This window comes from Labrus bergylta, chromosome 2, assembly GCF_963930695.1.
Source record: "Labrus bergylta chromosome 2, fLabBer1.1, whole genome shotgun sequence".
Taxonomy (NCBI): Eukaryota; Metazoa; Chordata; class Actinopteri; order Labriformes; family Labridae; genus Labrus; species Labrus bergylta.
In genome coordinates this window covers 37,047,305-37,065,797 of record NC_089196.1, presented here as the reverse complement: position 1 = coordinate 37,065,797, position 18,493 = coordinate 37,047,305, and the positions used below count along the sequence as shown (strand labels likewise).

Sequence of the window (18,493 nt, the reverse complement as noted above, 5' to 3'; positions counted from 1 at the left end):
TGCCAAGACGTTATTAAGATTTCAGTGTATTAGTATTAGTCAACAAATATAAATTCTTCTGTAAAGATGTTAACACTCATTCATTACTTCATCATAACTGCCAACTACTTGATATTGTTTTAATCTGTCCTTTAGAAGTTTTTTGACTGCCCTCACATGCTTCACAGGTTGAGTTTATATATTATTTCACCACACATTAAGTGTTGTATGCAGAAGGTGTAATTCTAAATCCCAAATGTTCATGCTGTGAGAGACTGATAATACTGTTAATGTGTTGTTATTTTGTGTGTGGGTGTGTAGGGCGAGGTAGGTAAATAAATTATGCAAAGCTGAATACTCTGCCTGTTTTTCTTTCTGCTGGTAGAACAGGGAGCAGCAGGAGATGAGCCATAGAAAAAAATCACAGCTTTTAAAAGAGATATGTCATATGATGAAACAATGACAAATCATGATTGTTCATACAATTTTAACACAAATGTTCACATTTATACAAGTGTTGTAAAGGATGCAGGAGATATCATTCTAAATCCCTAATGTTCATATTGTGAGAAACTGATAATTTGTGTGTGTGTGTGTGTGTGTGTGTGTGTGTGTGTGTGTGTGTGTGTGTGTGTGTGTGTGTGTGTGTGTGTGTGTGTGTGTGTGTGTGCGGGGTAGGTAAATAAATTATGCAAAGAGCAGAATACTTTGCATGTTTGTTCTGCCGGTACAAAAAGAAGCAGCAGGAGATGAGCGAGAAACTTTTGGAATCACTAGATTCCAATAGTTTATTGGAATTAATCACATTATTATTCACATTCGCCATTTATATCAGAATCAGAAATACTTTAATAATCCTGGAGGGGGGGGGGGGGGGGTGATTGATAATGTGTTATGAAACGCCTTGAGAGGTGTCTTGTTTAAAGGCACCTCGACAGTGCTCAGGAAGTGAATTGGCGCCTCTCCAGCTACCAGACCAATCTCCAGACTTGAACCGACGACCCTCCGGTTCCCAGCACAAGTCCCTGCAGACTGAGCTACTGCCACCCCATAGAGCTTTTAGTCCAAGAAATAAACAACTTAAAACACAACCTGATCCAGGTATTTATATATTTCAGAATCTTGAAAGTATACTAAGTACTGATGTTGTAGTGAGGACCACACTAACCGAGACCAAGACATATGTGAGACCAGAGTGATATGAGACTGAGACAAGACCGAGACATTTAGGGATCGAGACCAAGTCAAGACCAAGACCATAAATATCACTTTTAAAATCATCATGTGTGCAGCGGGCGTGTCACTCACCACTCATCAGTAACACCAGGAAGGTTGCGGTGGTAACCAAGAGATAAAAATCAAACTACAAATGAATTGAAGTCATTTGTTCTTTTAGAAAGGAGCATCGGAGGTGGTCTTGACTGGTCTTAATCTAAAATCAGGAGTCCGCCCAGTCTGAGACAGAGACAAGACAGAGTAAAAATACTTTCAAGACGAGACCTTCAAACAGTGGTCTCGAGACCGGTCTTGATTTCGATTACTACAACACTAGTGTGTACATTTGAAAAAAAGAAAGAAAAATATCCTAAAATAACCAGTAAATACTCTGTTCATTGCATTGGAAAAGAAACTTAATTTTGAAGTAAGCATATTAAATTAAGGATTAACAATTGTACTGGAGGTTAAAATATAAATGTTGGTATCATAGAGGCTGATAAAAGCTATGTATTCCTTCCTTTGGTTGAATTATAAGTCCACCGAAGAGTATCCTACAATTTGGCCCTCTGACAGTGAGAATTAAATATATGTGGCCCTTGCTGTGACCAAAGTTGCCCTTTCCTGGTCTAGATCAACACCAATGGGTTACACCATCCAATCTGCATCCCGATATCTGACTTCTTTGCCACACCTGTTTAAGCCACAACCACAACTTTATAAAAGCCTGCGCTCAGGTCTGTTACTTCCTCTTCCATCCAAACCAAGCCTGACCTGCTATAGAGAACAACAAAAACCTCCATGTGAGTGTAAAATGGATCTTTCACCTTACTTCATTCTTATTTTGTTGATATATTATGAATTATTTCCAATAAAACACATGTATTAATGATAGTTTAAAAAACAATTTTAGAAACTTACTTAATTATTCTGATTGGTTTGACATTATTTATCAAGATCTGTAATATTTCCTATTTGTCATCAGCTAAAATCATTCACAACATTTACAAAGAGGATCAACTTTTGAAACAGTATCAGATCCTGTGTACAAACATGTGAACTCCAGTTTGCGTTCCTTTGTCCTTACGTTAGGTTAATTTGCTTTATGTTGATTTGTGTTTTTTTTACGACTGATTTGTGAATTTGTGAATATGTCAAAATAAGTAGCCTAAAAAAGTACCAGATATTACAGTTTTAGTACATCATTGACTTTTAAAAAAATCAATAGTTATACTAACATGAGATTACAATTTGTCATTTAAGTTTGATCTGTGTTGTTGCACGGAGAATCAGTTTGACTTTGACATCCTTCTTTCAGTTTAAAACAAAACTTAAGCCTCAGCAGAAATTAGATGATAAAAATTGATATTTATAAGCCCTATAAAGATACCTGACCTGGGAATAAAGTCATATCTTTGTGATGAAATTAAGAAAACCAACTCTTTATGGAAGTAAGATAACAAAGTGAGATATGTTAACATAGATATTATCTTTAAACAACTTTCTATGTCTGCAATCAGAAGTAATCTCAGAAGAAAAAGTAGGAGATGTCACATTGATAAAAACACATCTGCAATGTGCTCATTCTGGATGTTACTGGAGGTCATATATTATAGTCTCATCTTTTATTTTTGGATAGAATGATGACAGACAGATGTTCACCTCCTTTACATGCTTCTGGATACATCATGAGGCTGAACATCTTTGTCATCATAGAATGAGAAAATCTTTTACAGTCTGGGGGTTTCTTACGTTTCCTTTCTGAAAGTTATGACAAAAGCAACACAAAAAAGATTAGTACCTGTTTAAAATTTCTCCTTCAGAGCATTCTTCAAATGGTCAGGGCACACTTTACCATAGAGAGTTCAGCAACATTCCCATCTTGTGGCCATTTGATGTAATTGCAGTCCTCAAATAGAGTACACTATAAATCTCTGTCTAAAGAGCAGGTTAAACATGCAACATTCCTCTAAATGTTTCTTCAGAAGTAACTTCTAATACTGATTTATTTCTAACATCCTGTCATTTCTTCACTTCTTTATACGTTTAGATTTGTTAATTTGACTTAAGAAATTCTGATGCACTTTCAGTTTTGTTTTCTGAAATGTTTGGTATATCAATAAAAGAAGAGGATCATTATGAGGGTAAAGACCAATGACATGGGTGTGGTGGAGATATAAATGTCAGATGTTTTAAAACCCTGAGCGTCATAAAAAAAAAGCCTTAAGCAGCTATGGCTATATAAATGACATTTGACACTTGTCAGATCAGCATCAGAAACATTAGCTTGATGTAAATGCAACGTCTTACGGCTTCAAAACATTAAAAACTATATAGATAGATTTGATCTTTAAGTCACAGGTAGCTGAGGAAATGAGTTGGTACAAAAAGAAGGACGATTGGAGGAAAATTTAGAGGTCGGTTTTCTAGTTACAGTCGACTAAATTCATGGTTTGTTTTCTGGTTTGGTAAGTTGTATCCATGGTTATTTTAAACTCATGGTTTAACTTGACAATGTTGCATTTTAGCTTGTGTAAAACTGAGGTTACTTAATAAATGACTGAAGACTAACTTCTTGCTCTTTTATCTAGAACAAGTCGGGGCAAAATGGGAAATAAGTGAGTACCTCTGTCTTTGTTAAACCAGTTTAAAATATCTCAACTTTATAAAGAAATCATTTTAAGTTGGAAGTTTCAGCACTTGTTCATACTGTTAATGCTTTTTTTTTCTAAATTTTACAGACTGATCACCAAGGTAAAATACTTCACGTCTTACCACACATCACACCACATTTTTGCGGCTGGAGAGATAAGAGAGAATAAACAGAACAAACAATGACGACTTGTAGAGTAAACCGCACACAAACACACCTCCACAAAGTTAAACCTGTGTACATGTATTATCCATTATCAGTCTAAATTAAAAATCGAATTAACTGGGAGGACTTTGTTCTCTAGATGCTTATTATCCACACCAGCGGTGAGGACAGCTAGCTTTGTGCACCTTTACTATCCAAACCAACCCTCTTTGTTCTCCTTTCCTTTAATCCTAAAAAAAAGGAAGAGGAACACAGACTGTAGGCTATTGAAATAGGACATTTTCAGTGTCCAATGTTTTGTTCTCTTTGTTCTACTAGATGTTTAATATCCCCACCAGTGGTGAGGACAGCTAGCTTTGTTCACCTTTTCTATCCAAACCAACCCTCTTTGTTCTCCTTTCCTTCAATACTTAAAAAAAAGGAATAGGAAGACACGCTTTGTATTGAAAGGACATTTTCAGTGTCCAATGTTTTGTTCTCTTTGTTCTACTAGATGTTTAATATCCCAACCAGTGGTAAAGTCAAAAAAACGTTCTTTGTAGCATCAGCTTTATTCTTGGGCTCATTTCATGCTTATCCTATACCTCCCAGAGCCCTCAGACAAACTTGAGCTTGTCTTCATGGTGTTGTTTTGTTTTTGGCATTTCATTTTTCTTAGCTTTTGTTTGTTTGTTTTCTGCCAGGTGTTTAATGATCCCATCCATGGTAGCATAGAGTTACACCCACTCCTCATCAAGATCATTGACACACCTCAGTTCCAGAGACTTCGATTCATAAAGCAGCTTGGAGGTGTCTACTTTGTTTACCCTGGAGCGTCTCACAACCGCTTTGAACACTCAATCGGGTAAGTCAGCAAGTTTTCAGATTTCAGCCCACAGGTGACCTCAGTCCAAATAAGGAGAAGACTCATGGTTTTCACATAAGCACCTTGTAAAACCAATAAAGGCAGAAAACAGTGCCTGTCTTACTATGGATATTATAAAAGTATATATTTTCATTTTGGTAGCAGCATCCTATTGTGATAACTGCGTTATGACTTTAAAAAAAAAAGTTTTCTGTGGTCTAAAAAGGGTGGGATACTTAGCAGGAAAACTTGCTGAGGCTCTCAGGTCAAGGCAGCCGGATCTCAAAATCGATGACAGAGATGTCCTTTGTGTTCAGATTGCTGGCCTCTGTCATGACCTGGGTGAGTAATGCATCCCTTTTCAATATTACATATAATAGTTTATAAATTATGTTATTGGGTATGAAAAGAGTAAAATGAAAGTGAAATGATCCAGAAATAACCCTTCCATCTTTCAAAAAAGCAAGGGCTTCTGCATTAATAAATAAAAAATACGAGGGTGGGGTGAGGTGGTGGTAGCTCGGTCTGTAAGTACTCTGATAAGAACTGGAGGGTCTGAATCTTTAAAAATAATATTTAGACTCAGAATTTTTTTTTAACCCAGAGGGCGTTTCGGTACCACAGTCCACCCAGACCATGCATACATTTACAAACACATAACAGTCTTTCTTGTAAGCAATATTCTCAAGTTTAGATTCAGGAGTAATCCGTTCAAACTCAACAAGACATACTGACTGTATAATCTGTACACTATCAATGGATTACGCCTGTATTTATCTATCCATTTCAAGGTCATGGACCCTTTTCCCATCTGTATGATGGACTGTTCCTCCCCAAAGCACTGGAAAAAAAGAGGAAATTAAAGAAATGGAAGGTAAGAAGTTTTTATTTCTGTTATTTCTTTACTCATAGTTTTTCTTTCTTTTTCTTTTTATATCTATTTATATCTGCACCTTATTTTTATTTTTTATATGTAAATACATGCTGCTGTTTTTTATCCTGCACTACAACGAGCCAAATGCAACGAAATTTCATTCTTATCTGCACTGTAAAGTACAAGTTTGAATGACAATAAAGAAAGTCTAAGTCTAAGTAATATAACAAATGAAATACAGAGGAACGGCAAAACTGAAGCACATGTACCTTTCACACTGGCTTGTTCTTTTGAAACAAAATCCAGGATGTTGATTTTTGTTTGCTTTTTCAGGTGTAATGTGATTATGCACATTTCCAAGAATGTTGATCTATTTCTTTAATAGCAATGAACTTTGTAGCTTGTGTTGCTAAATGACCCATACCCTGTTCTCTTTGGTAATAATATGTCAACTTTTTATCTGACATGTTACCGCTGTTCAGAAGCTCCATGAGATTTTAATAATGATTCTGTTTTAACCATTAATCCTGGTGATTCAGGGATTTAGATACAACAAACAAAGATAATAATTGAATTCATGGTTCATGAGAGGTACTTATTTATGACAGGGACCTCTTTTAAAAGCAGAAGGGATTTCTAGATCTATTTATGTCTTTTTGTCACTCAATAAGAGAAGATAACCTTTATTCATCCTACAACAGGCAGCAAAGAGCAAGGATAGCCAAAAAAAGAGCACACAGTGCACCATTCAATAACTTTAGATCAAAAGAGTGCGATTGTTGTGTTTACACCCAAACAAACTGGGCTAAAGGGGAAACGCCCCTTTGTTTCAGAACAACTTTTCCAAACAACCCAGGTGTCAAAAAACGCTTGGTGAGAAAACTGAGCTGCATTATCACCTTCCCAAAAACTCTTATGCTTAACAGTTTGACATCGGGTTGAGTTCAGCTAGCTAAATAACCCTGATAAAGACTGTTAAGATGTTGTATACAGTATATTGGCTGACATTAAGTGGCTCATCAAATTCTGAAGCGCTTTAGGAACTCTGACATTGTAAGTTGTTTTACATACATACGTTTGAGATATACTCTTCAAATGTGGGGAAAATTAAAGTATGTGGGATTATTGTATTTATGTATTAAATCTTGTGTTGACACATTTATGAGTCTGTGTGTCTCGCAGCATGAAAGGGGCTCTCGTCTCATGCTAGACCACCTGGTGAAAGAGAATAATCTTAAACCAATGATGAAGTATGGACTGAAACCTGAAGAAGACATAACATTCATTAAGGAGATGATTGCTGGACCTCTACAGGAATCTAAAGAGCAGGAGGCAAGTTCACCTCATTATGTTTTTCAGAAGTCGGATAAGATACTGTATGAATATTAGATAAGAGAAGATAAAACTTTATTCATCCTACAACGGGCAGCAAAGAGCAAAGATAGCCAAAAAAGGAGCACACAGTGCACCATTCAATAAAAAAATAGATCAAAAAAGTTGAGCAGCTAAAAGAGTGTGATTGCTGTGTTCACATATTTATCAAACAAACCGGGCTATGGTTTCAGAACAACTTTTCCAAACTATCCAGGTGTGAAAAAATCCTTAGAGAGAAAACTGAGCTGCAGTATCACCTTCCCAAAAACTCTTATGCTTAACAGTTTGACTCTGGGTTGAGTTCAGCTAGCAAAATAACCCTGATAAAGACTGTTAGGATGTTGTATACAGTATATGTCCACAGAAGATTGGCTGACATTAAGTCACTCATCGAATTCTGAGGAACTCTGACATTTAAAGTGTTTACACACGTTTTGAGATCTACTCTGCAAATGTTGGTTGTGCTATTTGTGTAGTTCCTTGTCTTCTTGCAATATTTTTCATGATTTGATGAAAGCGAAGCATGGATTGAAACCTGAACATGTGAAAAACATTAAGGTGATGATTGCTGAAGACCAGAAGGCAAGTTCTCATCTGTGCATAAATCAGTCTGTGTCCTACAGCAATGCCACTAATGTCACTATTTTGTAACATTCAGTATAAAGGCGGACAAGAAGAGTCCTTTTTGTTTTAAACGGTAAAAAAAGTTTTTCTTCTGCCGAGAACTCAGATCTTAAAATTGAACAGTTGTTTTGTTTGTCATGCTTTTTCATGTACACAGTTTATTGTGTTCATATTTTAGCTTTATCTCTGTTTTGTGGAATGGTCCTACATATTTTTTCTATGCAGTGTAAATTCATTGAACAACATACGTGTCAATAAAACTGGTCCTGATTCGCTTTGTGTCGTCATCCCTGCAGTTGCAGTTCAAAGGGCGCTCAAAAGAATGGTCCTTCCTCTATGAAATTGTGTCCAACAAAAAAAACGGCGTTGATGTGGACAAGTTTGACTACTTGGCCAGGTCAGGTTTTAATGAAGTGCTGTAGAGCAATTCATTTTGTGATGAAGACCGCGACAGCACTTCTTTTTTTTTTTACCGTGAACAATGCATTATTCTCCTGATTTATTTTAAATTATAGGCTACAAAACTCTCCAGTAAATTCAGTTTCCCTCTATACACCTATTTTCTTCACCTTGCCTCAATCTGCCTCTACTCAGGGACTCTTCCTACCTGGGGATCAAGAACAACTTTGACTTTCGTCGCTTCCTGCAGTTTGCCAGGGTGTGTGAGGTTGAAGACAAAGACTGCAAAGAAGGAAAAAGGAAAACTATCTGCACCAGAGACAAGGTGCTGACACACTTGAGCTTGTAAACAGATAATTGAAAGCAAACTGATAATGTTGTTATTTATGACTAAACTACAGTCCTAACCTCAACAGAAGGAAGACCATATGTACGACTTGTTCTATACAAGACACCATCTCCACAAAAGAGCCTGTCAGCATAGAGTAAGCCACATCATACAAGAAATGTAAGTGTCTACCTTCAGAAGTTATTACTCCAAATATAAGATTGGTCTCCTTCTGTTTTCGATTATTCAATCTGCATCATGATTCACTATCTCATCAGTAATAATATATTTGATATGAACATACAGGATTGCAGAGGCTTTTTTGAAAGCAGACGATCACATTCAGATTGAAGGATCAGGAGGGAGGATGTTCACTCTCTCTACAGCCTTTAAGAACATGGAGGCCTACACAAAGCTCACAGGTGTGTAGATTTAAATGTGTGCTGTTAGCTCATGTTTAACATTGAAGCCAATTCAGACTACAGGAGTATCAAGACATTGTTTAAATAATGCACTACACCCAACAATCTGAAAAGGAAATTGTGTGTAGGCACTTGGTCGGTTTTGATGTTTGGCCAAGGACAAGGTTATCTGGTAGTTTGAGGAGTTCACAAATCCAGTCTCAAACATCCTGAACAACTGGCTGTCCTGATCATTTGAACTTGTTTGATATTTAGGATGTTTATTTATGAAGTAACAGAAATATGACATATTTCAACACTTTTTGGAAACACACTTTGTTAGATGCTGCTTTCTGTCAGATGGCTCTGTTGCTAGGTAATTTACAGTTATGCTACTTTATCCATTTTTTTTATTGTGCATTTGTTAAAGATAAATAAACCACATCCTGTTAATTTACTTGTTATGACTTATAAATTAACATGCCATGTCTTACAATTTATTGCGTGTGTTTAAATTAAATTCACTAATTTTTGTGTGTGTTATTATCATTTGTTTGCTTGTTACTCTGTTACTCTTTTAGACAACGTGTTTGAGGAAATACTGAAGTCTTCCTGCTCAGAGCTAGAAAAGGCAAGAGAGATTCTACAAAACATCATCTCTCGAAAGAGCTACAAGTTTGTTGGTGAGACAAAGCCAAAGGACCCCATCCAGGATTGGGAAGTAAGTCTGTGTGTTCTTGTGTTTCATTACATTTATAACACATGATCTAATGCACTGTTATCACAAAGCTGGATAATGTGCTCATTTTCAGTTAATAGAATAAGTACACATCACATTATTTACTGTCTCCAGCATTTTATCTTGCCCGTGTTGTTATTACATTTAACATGAACAGCAACACTATTGAACAGTTCTCTTTTTGAAATGCAATGTGAATTGGATAGCAGCTTGAAATGTCTTACAATACAAGATCCCTCTGTCAACTAATGCTGCATGATATTGGGGAAACTGCGATAACCTTTGAGGTTCATACAATTACAATTTGTATTATCATTTGGGCCTTCAATTCTATTTTCTTTTTCAAATAAAAACCCCTTATATGTTCAAAGTGACTTTTAATTTGCATCAAGAGCCCTGTGACAGTAAAGAACAGTTCATCGTCACACACTGCATGTGATCCCTTCAACTCTACATCTTATGTGCACATAGACTCTGCCTGCACAGAAGTCACTTCTCTTTGTGATCAGGAAGAGGATCAGACAGACTGATATTGTAGATCAGTCATGGAAAGAGAGAAACTGAAGGCTTTTTGTTTTTTCAAAAGCAAAAACAACAAAAAATGGCATGAAATGACGCATTTCAGGACATATGATTGATATTATATATTCTGTAATGTTATCATAGCACTTGTACACATACGCAAAAATGATGCTTAAATCATACCATGCAGCCCTACAGTCAAAAATATCTACACTAAGTTGGTGCAGTTTTTTGAGTGAATGTGAAATGAATTCCAAGTTGCTTACATTGTCAACTTAAAATGCAAAAAACCTTTTCTATCCTTTCGCACTCTTCTCAACGTTTCTGCTCCATTTTCAAGAGCCTGATTCCTAGCTGGAAAAAAGGACTGGCTGAGGGAGAAAGAAACCTGACACCAAAGGACTTTGAAATCCTGGTGAGTTTTTTTGACTTTCTTTCATTTCACCTTTTTGTAAAATCTTGGGTTTTGCAGATTTTTTGATTTGTAAGATGTTGCAAAATTTGTTACTGCAGACATACTTTTACTCTCAACCTTCATTTTAGGTCATTGAAATGGACTATGGCATGGACGACAAGGACCCTATCCAACATGTTCATTTCTACAGCAAATCTGAGCTTGACAAGGCAAAGCTGATGCCCGAAGAAAAGGTAAGAACTAAATATTGATTAAAACATTTTTTATTGCAATATTTGTTCTGTTTATTGGGCTCCATTGTTTACACCCGTGAACAGCTGGTTGCGCTGTGCCAGCCTCGGTTACATCCAGCCGAAAGACCGGACATCCCCGCAGAACTACGGAGGAAGAGAAGGGGATGCAGAGCCGGAGTGAAGTGCCGGGAAAAGAAAAGACGGTACAAACCATCCGTGCCGTCTTTAATTATGGGGAATGTAAGATCTCTCCCTAATAAGATGGAGGAGCTGACGGCGCTCACCCGGCTTCAGAGGGAGTACCGAGAGTGTAGCATCATGCAGTTCACGGAGACATGGCTGAATGAACTCACTCCGGACACGCTCGTGACTTTGGACGGCTTCCAACTCGTCAGAGCGGACCGGAGCGCGAGGGAGAGCGGTAAGAAGAAAGGCGGGGGAATAGCGATGTATGTGAATGAGAGGTGGTGTAACTCTGGGCACATCACCGTTAAAGAACAGCGCTGCACTAAGGATGTGGAGCTGCTGGCTGTAAGCATTCGGCCATATTACCTGCCGAGGGAGTTTTCACACGTCATCGCGGTGACTGTTTACATCCCCCCCTCGGCAGACGCTGCTGCAGCCTGTGAACTCATCCACAGTGTAGTGTCTCAGCTACAGACATCACACCCCCAGTCTCTTACTCTCATCTCAGGAGACTTTAATCACGTTTCCCTGTCCGCCACTCTCCCTACTTTCACTCAGTATGTTGACTGCCATACTAGGGACAATAAAACTTTGGACTTACTGTATGCAAACACCAAGGCTGCATACAGATCATCACCCCTCCCCCCTCTGGGCCGCTCAGACCACAACCTGGTGAGACTGCAGCCCATTTACATACCTATGGTGAAAAAACAACCCCCCACAACCAGGTATGTGAAGAAGTGGTCTAAGGAGGCCACTGAGGCACTGCAGGACTGCTTCGACACCACTGACTGGGAGGTGCTGTGCAGCCCACATGGGGAGGACATCGACGGTTTAACCCACTGCATCACAGATTACATAAACTTCTGTGTTGAGAACACTGTACCCACCAAAAAAATACAATGTTTCTCCAACAACAAACCCTGGGTGACCCCTGAGCTGAAAACCCTGCTCAATTAAAAGAGAAGGGTTTTTAGATCTGGAGATAGAGAGGAGCTGAGGAGGGTGCAAAAGGATAGCTCAAGATTAAAATCAAGGAATTGAAAGCCAGCTATCGGGAAAAGATGGAGGAAGATTTACAACATAAAAATGCAAGAGAAGTCTGGAAGGGCCTGAATAACATCTCAGGTCACAGCAGAAGGCGTGGGAGGGGCCCTGAAGCAGGAGACAGGGAGTGGGCAAATGAACTGAATCTGTTCTTCAATAGATTTGATTCTGCTCCCAACCCCACCCCCACCCACCAGAGCGCAGACCAGCCCGCTTCTCCATCTGAGTACCCTGAGTACCCTGCCACCCCCCTCAACAGCCCTCTCCTTCTCCTCCTCCTCCTCAGACGACCCCCCAACAACCCCCTCCTCTTCTTCATCCTCCTCCTCCGACGGCCTCTCCATAACAGCTGATCAGGTGAGAAGCCAGCTGAGGAAGATCAAGGCGAGGAAGGCCACAGGTCCCGACGGCATCAGCTCCAGACTCCTGAAGGATTGTGCAGACCAGCTCTGTGAGGTCCTTCTGCACATCTTCAACCTGAGCCTGAGACTGGAGAGGGTACCGACTCTGTGGAAGACTTCCTGCGTGGTGCCAGTCCCAAAGACATCTCACCTCAGGGAGCCTAACCACTTCAGACCTGTGCCCTCACCTCTCACCTGATGAAGACCATGGAGAGGATCGTCCTCAACAACCTCCGCCCCCTGATGACTTCAAATCTAGATCCTCTGCAGTTCGACTACCAGCCGAACATCGGGGCGGATGACGCCGTCATCTACCTGCTGCAGAGATCCTGGACTCACCTGTAGAACACCGGCAGCACTGTGAGGGTCATGTTCTTTGACTTCTCCAGTGCCTTCATCACCATCCAGCCTGCACTGCTCAGGGGGAAGCTAGAGAGGGCGGGAGTGGACTGTCACCTGGCTGCATGGACAACGGACTACCTCACCAACAGACCACAGTACGTGAGGCTTCAGGACTGTGAGTCTGACATGGTGGTCTGCAGTACAGGGGCCCCGCAGGGGACAGTTCTCTCCCCTTTTCTCTTCACCCTGTACACCTCAGACTTCTGTTACAACTCTGGGAGCTGCCACCTGCAGAAGTTCTCCGATGACACAGCCATCGTGGGGTGTGTGTCTAAGGGGAGCGAACAGGAGTACAGGCAGGTCATCATGGACTTTGTCGACTGGAGTGAGCTCAACCACCTTCAGCTCAACGCCAGCAAGACAAAGGAGATGGTGATTGACTTCCGCAGGAAGTCACCCCAGACTGCACCGGTGTACATCCAGGGCTTGGACATCGAGAGGGTGGAGACGTACAAATACCTGGGTGTTCACCTCAACAATAAACTGGACTGGTCACACAACACCGACGTCCTGTACAAGAAGGGCCAATGTCGACTTCACCTGCTGAGACGACTGAGGTCCTTTGGAGTGTGCAGGACTCTGCCACGGACTTTTTATGACACTGTGGTGGCGTCTGCACTTTTCTATGCAGTGGTCTGCTGGGGAGGAGGGAGCATGGAGAGAGACAGAAAGAGACTGAACAGACTGGTCAGGAGGGCCAGTTCTGTCTTGGACTGTCCTCTGCACTCTGTAGAGGAGGTGGGTGAGAGGAGGATGTTAGTGAAGCTGACATCCATCATGGACAACCCCTCTCACCCCTTGCATGACACTGTGGGGGCCCTGAGCAGCTCCTTCAGCAGCAGACTGAGACACCCACCCTGCAAGACAGAGCGCTACCGCAGGTCGTTCATCCCATCTGCAGTCAGACTGTTTAATCAGACTCTTTAACAACATCACCACCTCATGCTACACACTGTGTGTGTGTTTTTTTAAGAGTAATCCCTTAATTACTGTGTAATTTTAAATTATTGTATATTTTATTTTATTTAAATGATGTAAATATGTTTGATTTGATTTTAACTTCTAGTTTTATTTTTAATAAGTATATTCCCGTCCCCTGTTTTCTGGAGCTGCTGTAATGCACAAATTTCCCCCACAGGGGATCAATAAAGTTTATCTTTATCTTTATCTTTAAATTATTTGTAAGGCAGCTTATGTCACCACAACTCTCAAATTAAAGCTGCTGTCCTTCTTTACAGGGATCCAGGATTCACACAACGTGCTTTTCTGAGCAGCTGATCAGGGTCTTCTGTAAGGAGATTGATGACGAGAGTGTGGAGGCTGCCAAAAAGCACTTTAAACAGTGGTACAATGATTTTCTAATCCTTTGATAATAGTTGAATCTTAAGATGTTAAAGGATACAATACATATCAACTAACTTGCTGTTGATTGAACATAAAACATCAAATATAAATTCAGACCAGTTGACTTGGCTAAAGTAAATAGAAAACAGTCAACATTGAGTACAGTTTATTTAACATGGTTGAACATGTGATCTACAGTCTCAAACAGACTTTTTTTGAATGGGTGTGTATGTGGCTTCCAGTGTTTCTCTAGCCAGCTTCAGGTGGGGTCTCCCCAAGAAAATGTTAAGCACCAAACATTTCTTTTCCTGCATTCTCATCCTGATTTTGTCTCGTTTAAAGAAATGGAATAAAGATGTGCGCATGAGAGAGAGAGAGAGAGAGTAAAACCAGATATGCCTTGCTGATGGAAATAATTGATGGACCTCAGCCCCTTGTTTTGTCTCGCAGAATTTATGAAACCTTGCCAACAGTTTGCTAGTCCGTAGCCACGCTTTACAAGTCCATTGTACTGATTAGCAGACATCATTTGATTTTTTTTAACTGAGCCTTCATGGGCTCTGTGCAACACAACAAAACTCACTCTTTAAAGAGTTGATCTAGCATCTCAGTTATTACAACAGGTGAGCATGATGTGAAGGCCTGTTATCAAGATTCAGCAAAACCAAGAGAGAGCATCATCACATCGGCAGCAAGCAGCTTCACAAACATAATAAAACTAAGTCATGAGAAGCTTCAGTTTTGACATGTCAGGAGGGCTGGACCTCAGGTGCATTAACAGGAGGGAGGAACAAACAGCAGCCCTCTTTTTGTCTCTCTCTCTCTCATGCGGACGGCAATTTTATGAATAATTAAAACATATAGTTTTAAAATATAGGCTACTTGGGCAGCTATACATGTACCTGGGTAGCCCGAGTATTGTCTGTGTGGGAAATACTGACGCGAGTGCAGCGTAAGTGCAGTTTGTGAAGGAAAAAGGAGCAAGAGAATCGGCATCACGCAGACATGACATCGCAACTATGTGAGAATCGAGACTGGGATTCTTTCTGACCTGAGGGATCTTTTTTTGTTTTGTTGTGCTTCAGTTTGCACATGTCTTGGCTCCAAAAGAAGTCACCAGCACAAAATGTTGGCTGGTATTTTGTCTTTGCTCTTTATACAACAGACCAAAACTCATTGTCCATATTAATATATGCAGTTTGTGGTTTTATGACATTGAAAGGCTGTTTTAATATATGAGCATTAGAATGGAGCAATGAGCAGGGAGGGAATGATTGCATTGAACTTCAGGATACTGTTGCCTTTTCTTTGCTTTTATATGATTTTGATCCCTTTTTTGATGCCAAATTAATGTTGGTGTCTTCAAACTTTTGTATTTTAGTACCAAAAGACAAAAACGTTGAAAATATTTTTTTTTACTTAAGATTTTAAAAAACTGAAAATCCTTACCAGTAAGATGATGGATCTGCATGATGAGTGCATTGTTTTGCTTTAAAATAAGTTGAATGAGAGATCGTTTGTTAAATAGAATCATTTCTGCCTCAAACATTAGCTGTGCTCAGCCTTCAGTCTTCCTTTCAGGTTAAGGTGCTGGTTAAGCTCTACTCTAATTCTGCAAAACATTGTCTCTGGAAATATCTACAAGTTTGTTGATGAGAGAAAGCCAGCGGACCCCATCGAGGATTGGGAAGTAAGTCTGTGTTCTTGTGTTTCATTACATTTATAACACATGATCTAATCACCTTAACCTAGTTATTGAAAAGGTTGTTGCTGAACAACTGGTAGCCCATCTTAATATTGAAAATCTACTGCACCCTATGCAATTTGGGTTTCGAGCAAACCATTCCACTGAAACGGCATGTTGCTACTTCCTTGAAGTCATTAAAGGTAGCCTTGATAAAGGAGGGGTGGTGGGTGCTGTATTTCTTGACCTGCGCAAGGCTTTCGATACAGTTAATCATTCAGTACACATCTCCAAATTGTCTAAATTTAAACTCTCTGCTAACGTTGTTAATTGGATTCAGTCTTACCTACTTGGTCGCTCCCAGTGCGTACGGATAAATGATAAAATATCATCACTAAAAGCCTGCGTTATGGGAGTGCCACAAGGTTCCATCTTAGGACCGTTGTTGTTTAGTGCATACATCAATGATCTCCCATCTGTGTGTGATGATGTGGGGACCTTGATGTATGCAGACGACACGGTCCTATATGCATGTGGGAAAGACCCTGAACAAGTAGCTGCCAAACTGTCATTAGCAATGGAACAAGTCATAGAATGGTTACGTTATTCATACGTTACGTTAATACTGACAAAACTGTGGTCATGTATTTTGTAAATAAACACAAAAATATGTTTTTTCCAAATATTATTGTAGGTGGGCAAATGATAAAAAAGGTCGATGAGTTGGGTTGATACTTGATACTTGGGTGTTACACTAGACCACAACCTTACTTTTAAAAGTCATATTAAAAAGATGTGCCATAAAGTTAAATATAACATAGCCAACTTTAGACATATCAGGAACTCACTTACAGTCGAAGCGTCTAAAATGTATTTGAATGCTATGATTTTTTCTTACTTTCATTACTGTATATCATGTTGGTCCCAAGCAAACAAGACTGTCTTAAAACCCATAAGGTCACTTCATAAACAAGCCCTTAAAACTCTGGACAGGAAACCACAACAGTATCATCATTGTGATATTCTTGATAAATATAAAATTCTGAGCTTTGACCATTTCATTTTTTATACCGATGTCCGCTTAGTGTACAAAATAATCCATGATGCTGCTCCCCCACCATTGAAAAGCTTTGTGAAACTTCGCTCTGAGCTGATAAGCAGATCTTCAACGTCTGCCTCTAATGGAGATTGCAGTGTTCCTAAACGTGGCTCCGCTTTAGCACAATCAGTTTTTTCTTTTAAAGCCGTTAAGGAATGGAATAGTCTTCCAACTAGTCTTAAACTTTGCACAAACTTCTGCACTTTCACCCGGGAAGTCAAAAAATGGATTTTAAGGAACCAGCCTTGTCAGCATTAATGTGTCATCTCGACAACCTTTTAGATCTCTCAGGGAAACTATAATGTTTTAATATCTGTAAATTGTTCTATGTCTTTCTTCTCTCGTGTGCGTGCGTGCGTGTGTGTCTGGTTGATTTGTATTTTGCTGTTGCCATCATCTGCCCAGGGACAACAGATGGAACTTAGCTAGCTAGCTAAATCTGGTACAAAGCATCTCTTCTCTTCTGAGACTAATGGTTTTTTTTGTACACTAACCCTGATTCAAATAAACGGTTAAATAAATAATGCACTGTTATCACAAAGCTGGATAATGTGCTCATTTTTAGTTAATAGAATAAGTACACATCACATTATTTACTGTCTCCAGCATTTTATCTTGCCCGTAATATTACATTTAACATGAACAGCAGCACTATTGAACAGTTCTCTTTTTGAAATGTAATGTGAATTGGATAGCAGCTTGAAATGTCTTACAATACAAAATCCCTCAGTCAACTAATGCTGCATGATATTGGGGAAACTGTGTTTTCTTTTCATGTTCATACTATTACAATTTTTATTATTATTTGGGTCTTCAAGTTTATTTTCTTTTACAAATAAGAACCCCTTATACATTCAAAGCTACATTTAATTTGCATCAAGAGCCCTGTGACATTAACTTCTAAGCAAAGAACAGTTCATCTTCATACACTGCATGTGATCCCTTCTCTCTCTCTCCCTCTACACTTTATGTGCTCATGGACTAACACACGTCCTGGGATATTACCATGGCACTTGTACACATAGCAAAATGAATGCTTAGATCATACCATGCAGCCCTACAGTCAAATGCATTTACACTAAGTTGGTGCAGTTTTTTGAGTGAATGTGAATTGAATTCCAAGTTGCTTACATTGTCAACTTAAAATGCAAAAAAACTTGAATCTATATCCTTTTCCACTGTTGTAATTTTTTTCTGATTCCTTGTCAAGAGCCAGATTTCTGGCTGGAAAGAAGGATTGGCTCAACCCCTCCCTGACGAGGAAGAAAACAACCTGAAACCAGAGGACTTTGAAATCCTGGTGAGTTTTTTTTACTTTCTTTCGTCTCACTTTTTTTTGTAAAATCTTCAGTTTTGCTGATTCTTTGATTTGTAAGATGTTGCAGAATTTGTTATGGCACACATTTTACTCTCGACCTTCTTTTTAGGTCATTAACATGGACTACGGCATGAAAGACGAGAACAGCAAAAATGTCAGAACTAATTATTGATTAAAACAATTTTTTTTATCGCAATCATTCAATATTTCTTCTGTTTATTATTTGTAAGGCAGCTTATGTCACCAT

At 39.2% G+C, this 18,493-nt stretch overlaps 1 protein-coding gene across 1 annotated transcript; it reads left to right on the top strand.

Annotated features, from left to right (window-relative positions):
• Window positions 1–1,807: 1,807 nt before the first annotated feature.
• LOC109976756 (deoxynucleoside triphosphate triphosphohydrolase SAMHD1-like) lies at window positions 1,808–11,914 on the top strand. The gene is made up of 15 exons (XM_065952175.1): window positions 1,808–1,997; window positions 3,786–3,812; window positions 3,936–3,948; window positions 4,696–4,856; window positions 5,083–5,198; window positions 5,648–5,730; window positions 6,913–7,080; window positions 8,031–8,125; window positions 8,323–8,452; window positions 8,544–8,635; window positions 8,762–8,877; window positions 9,438–9,577; window positions 10,458–10,532; window positions 10,661–10,765; window positions 10,850–11,914. Exons 2-15 carry the CDS (start codon window positions 3,802–3,804, stop codon window positions 11,909–11,911), a joined length of 2,367 nt encoding a protein of 788 aa, XP_065808247.1. The 5' UTR covers window positions 1,808–1,997; window positions 3,786–3,801; the 3' UTR covers window positions 11,912–11,914.
• The last annotated feature ends 6,579 nt before the right edge of the window (window positions 11,915–18,493 follow it).

What these genes read in the sequence shown, in the direction of transcription:
- LOC109976756 (XM_065952175.1), top strand. An exon ending in TGGCCTCTGTCATGACCTGG is followed by an intron (nt 5,199 to 5,647) that starts GTGAGTAATGCA and finishes ATCCATTTCAAG; the next exon opens with GTCATGGACCCTTTTCCCAT. An exon ending in GGCCTACACAAAGCTCACAG is followed by an intron (nt 8,878 to 9,437) that starts GTGTGTAGATTT and finishes TTACTCTTTTAG; the next exon opens with ACAACGTGTTTGAGGAAATA.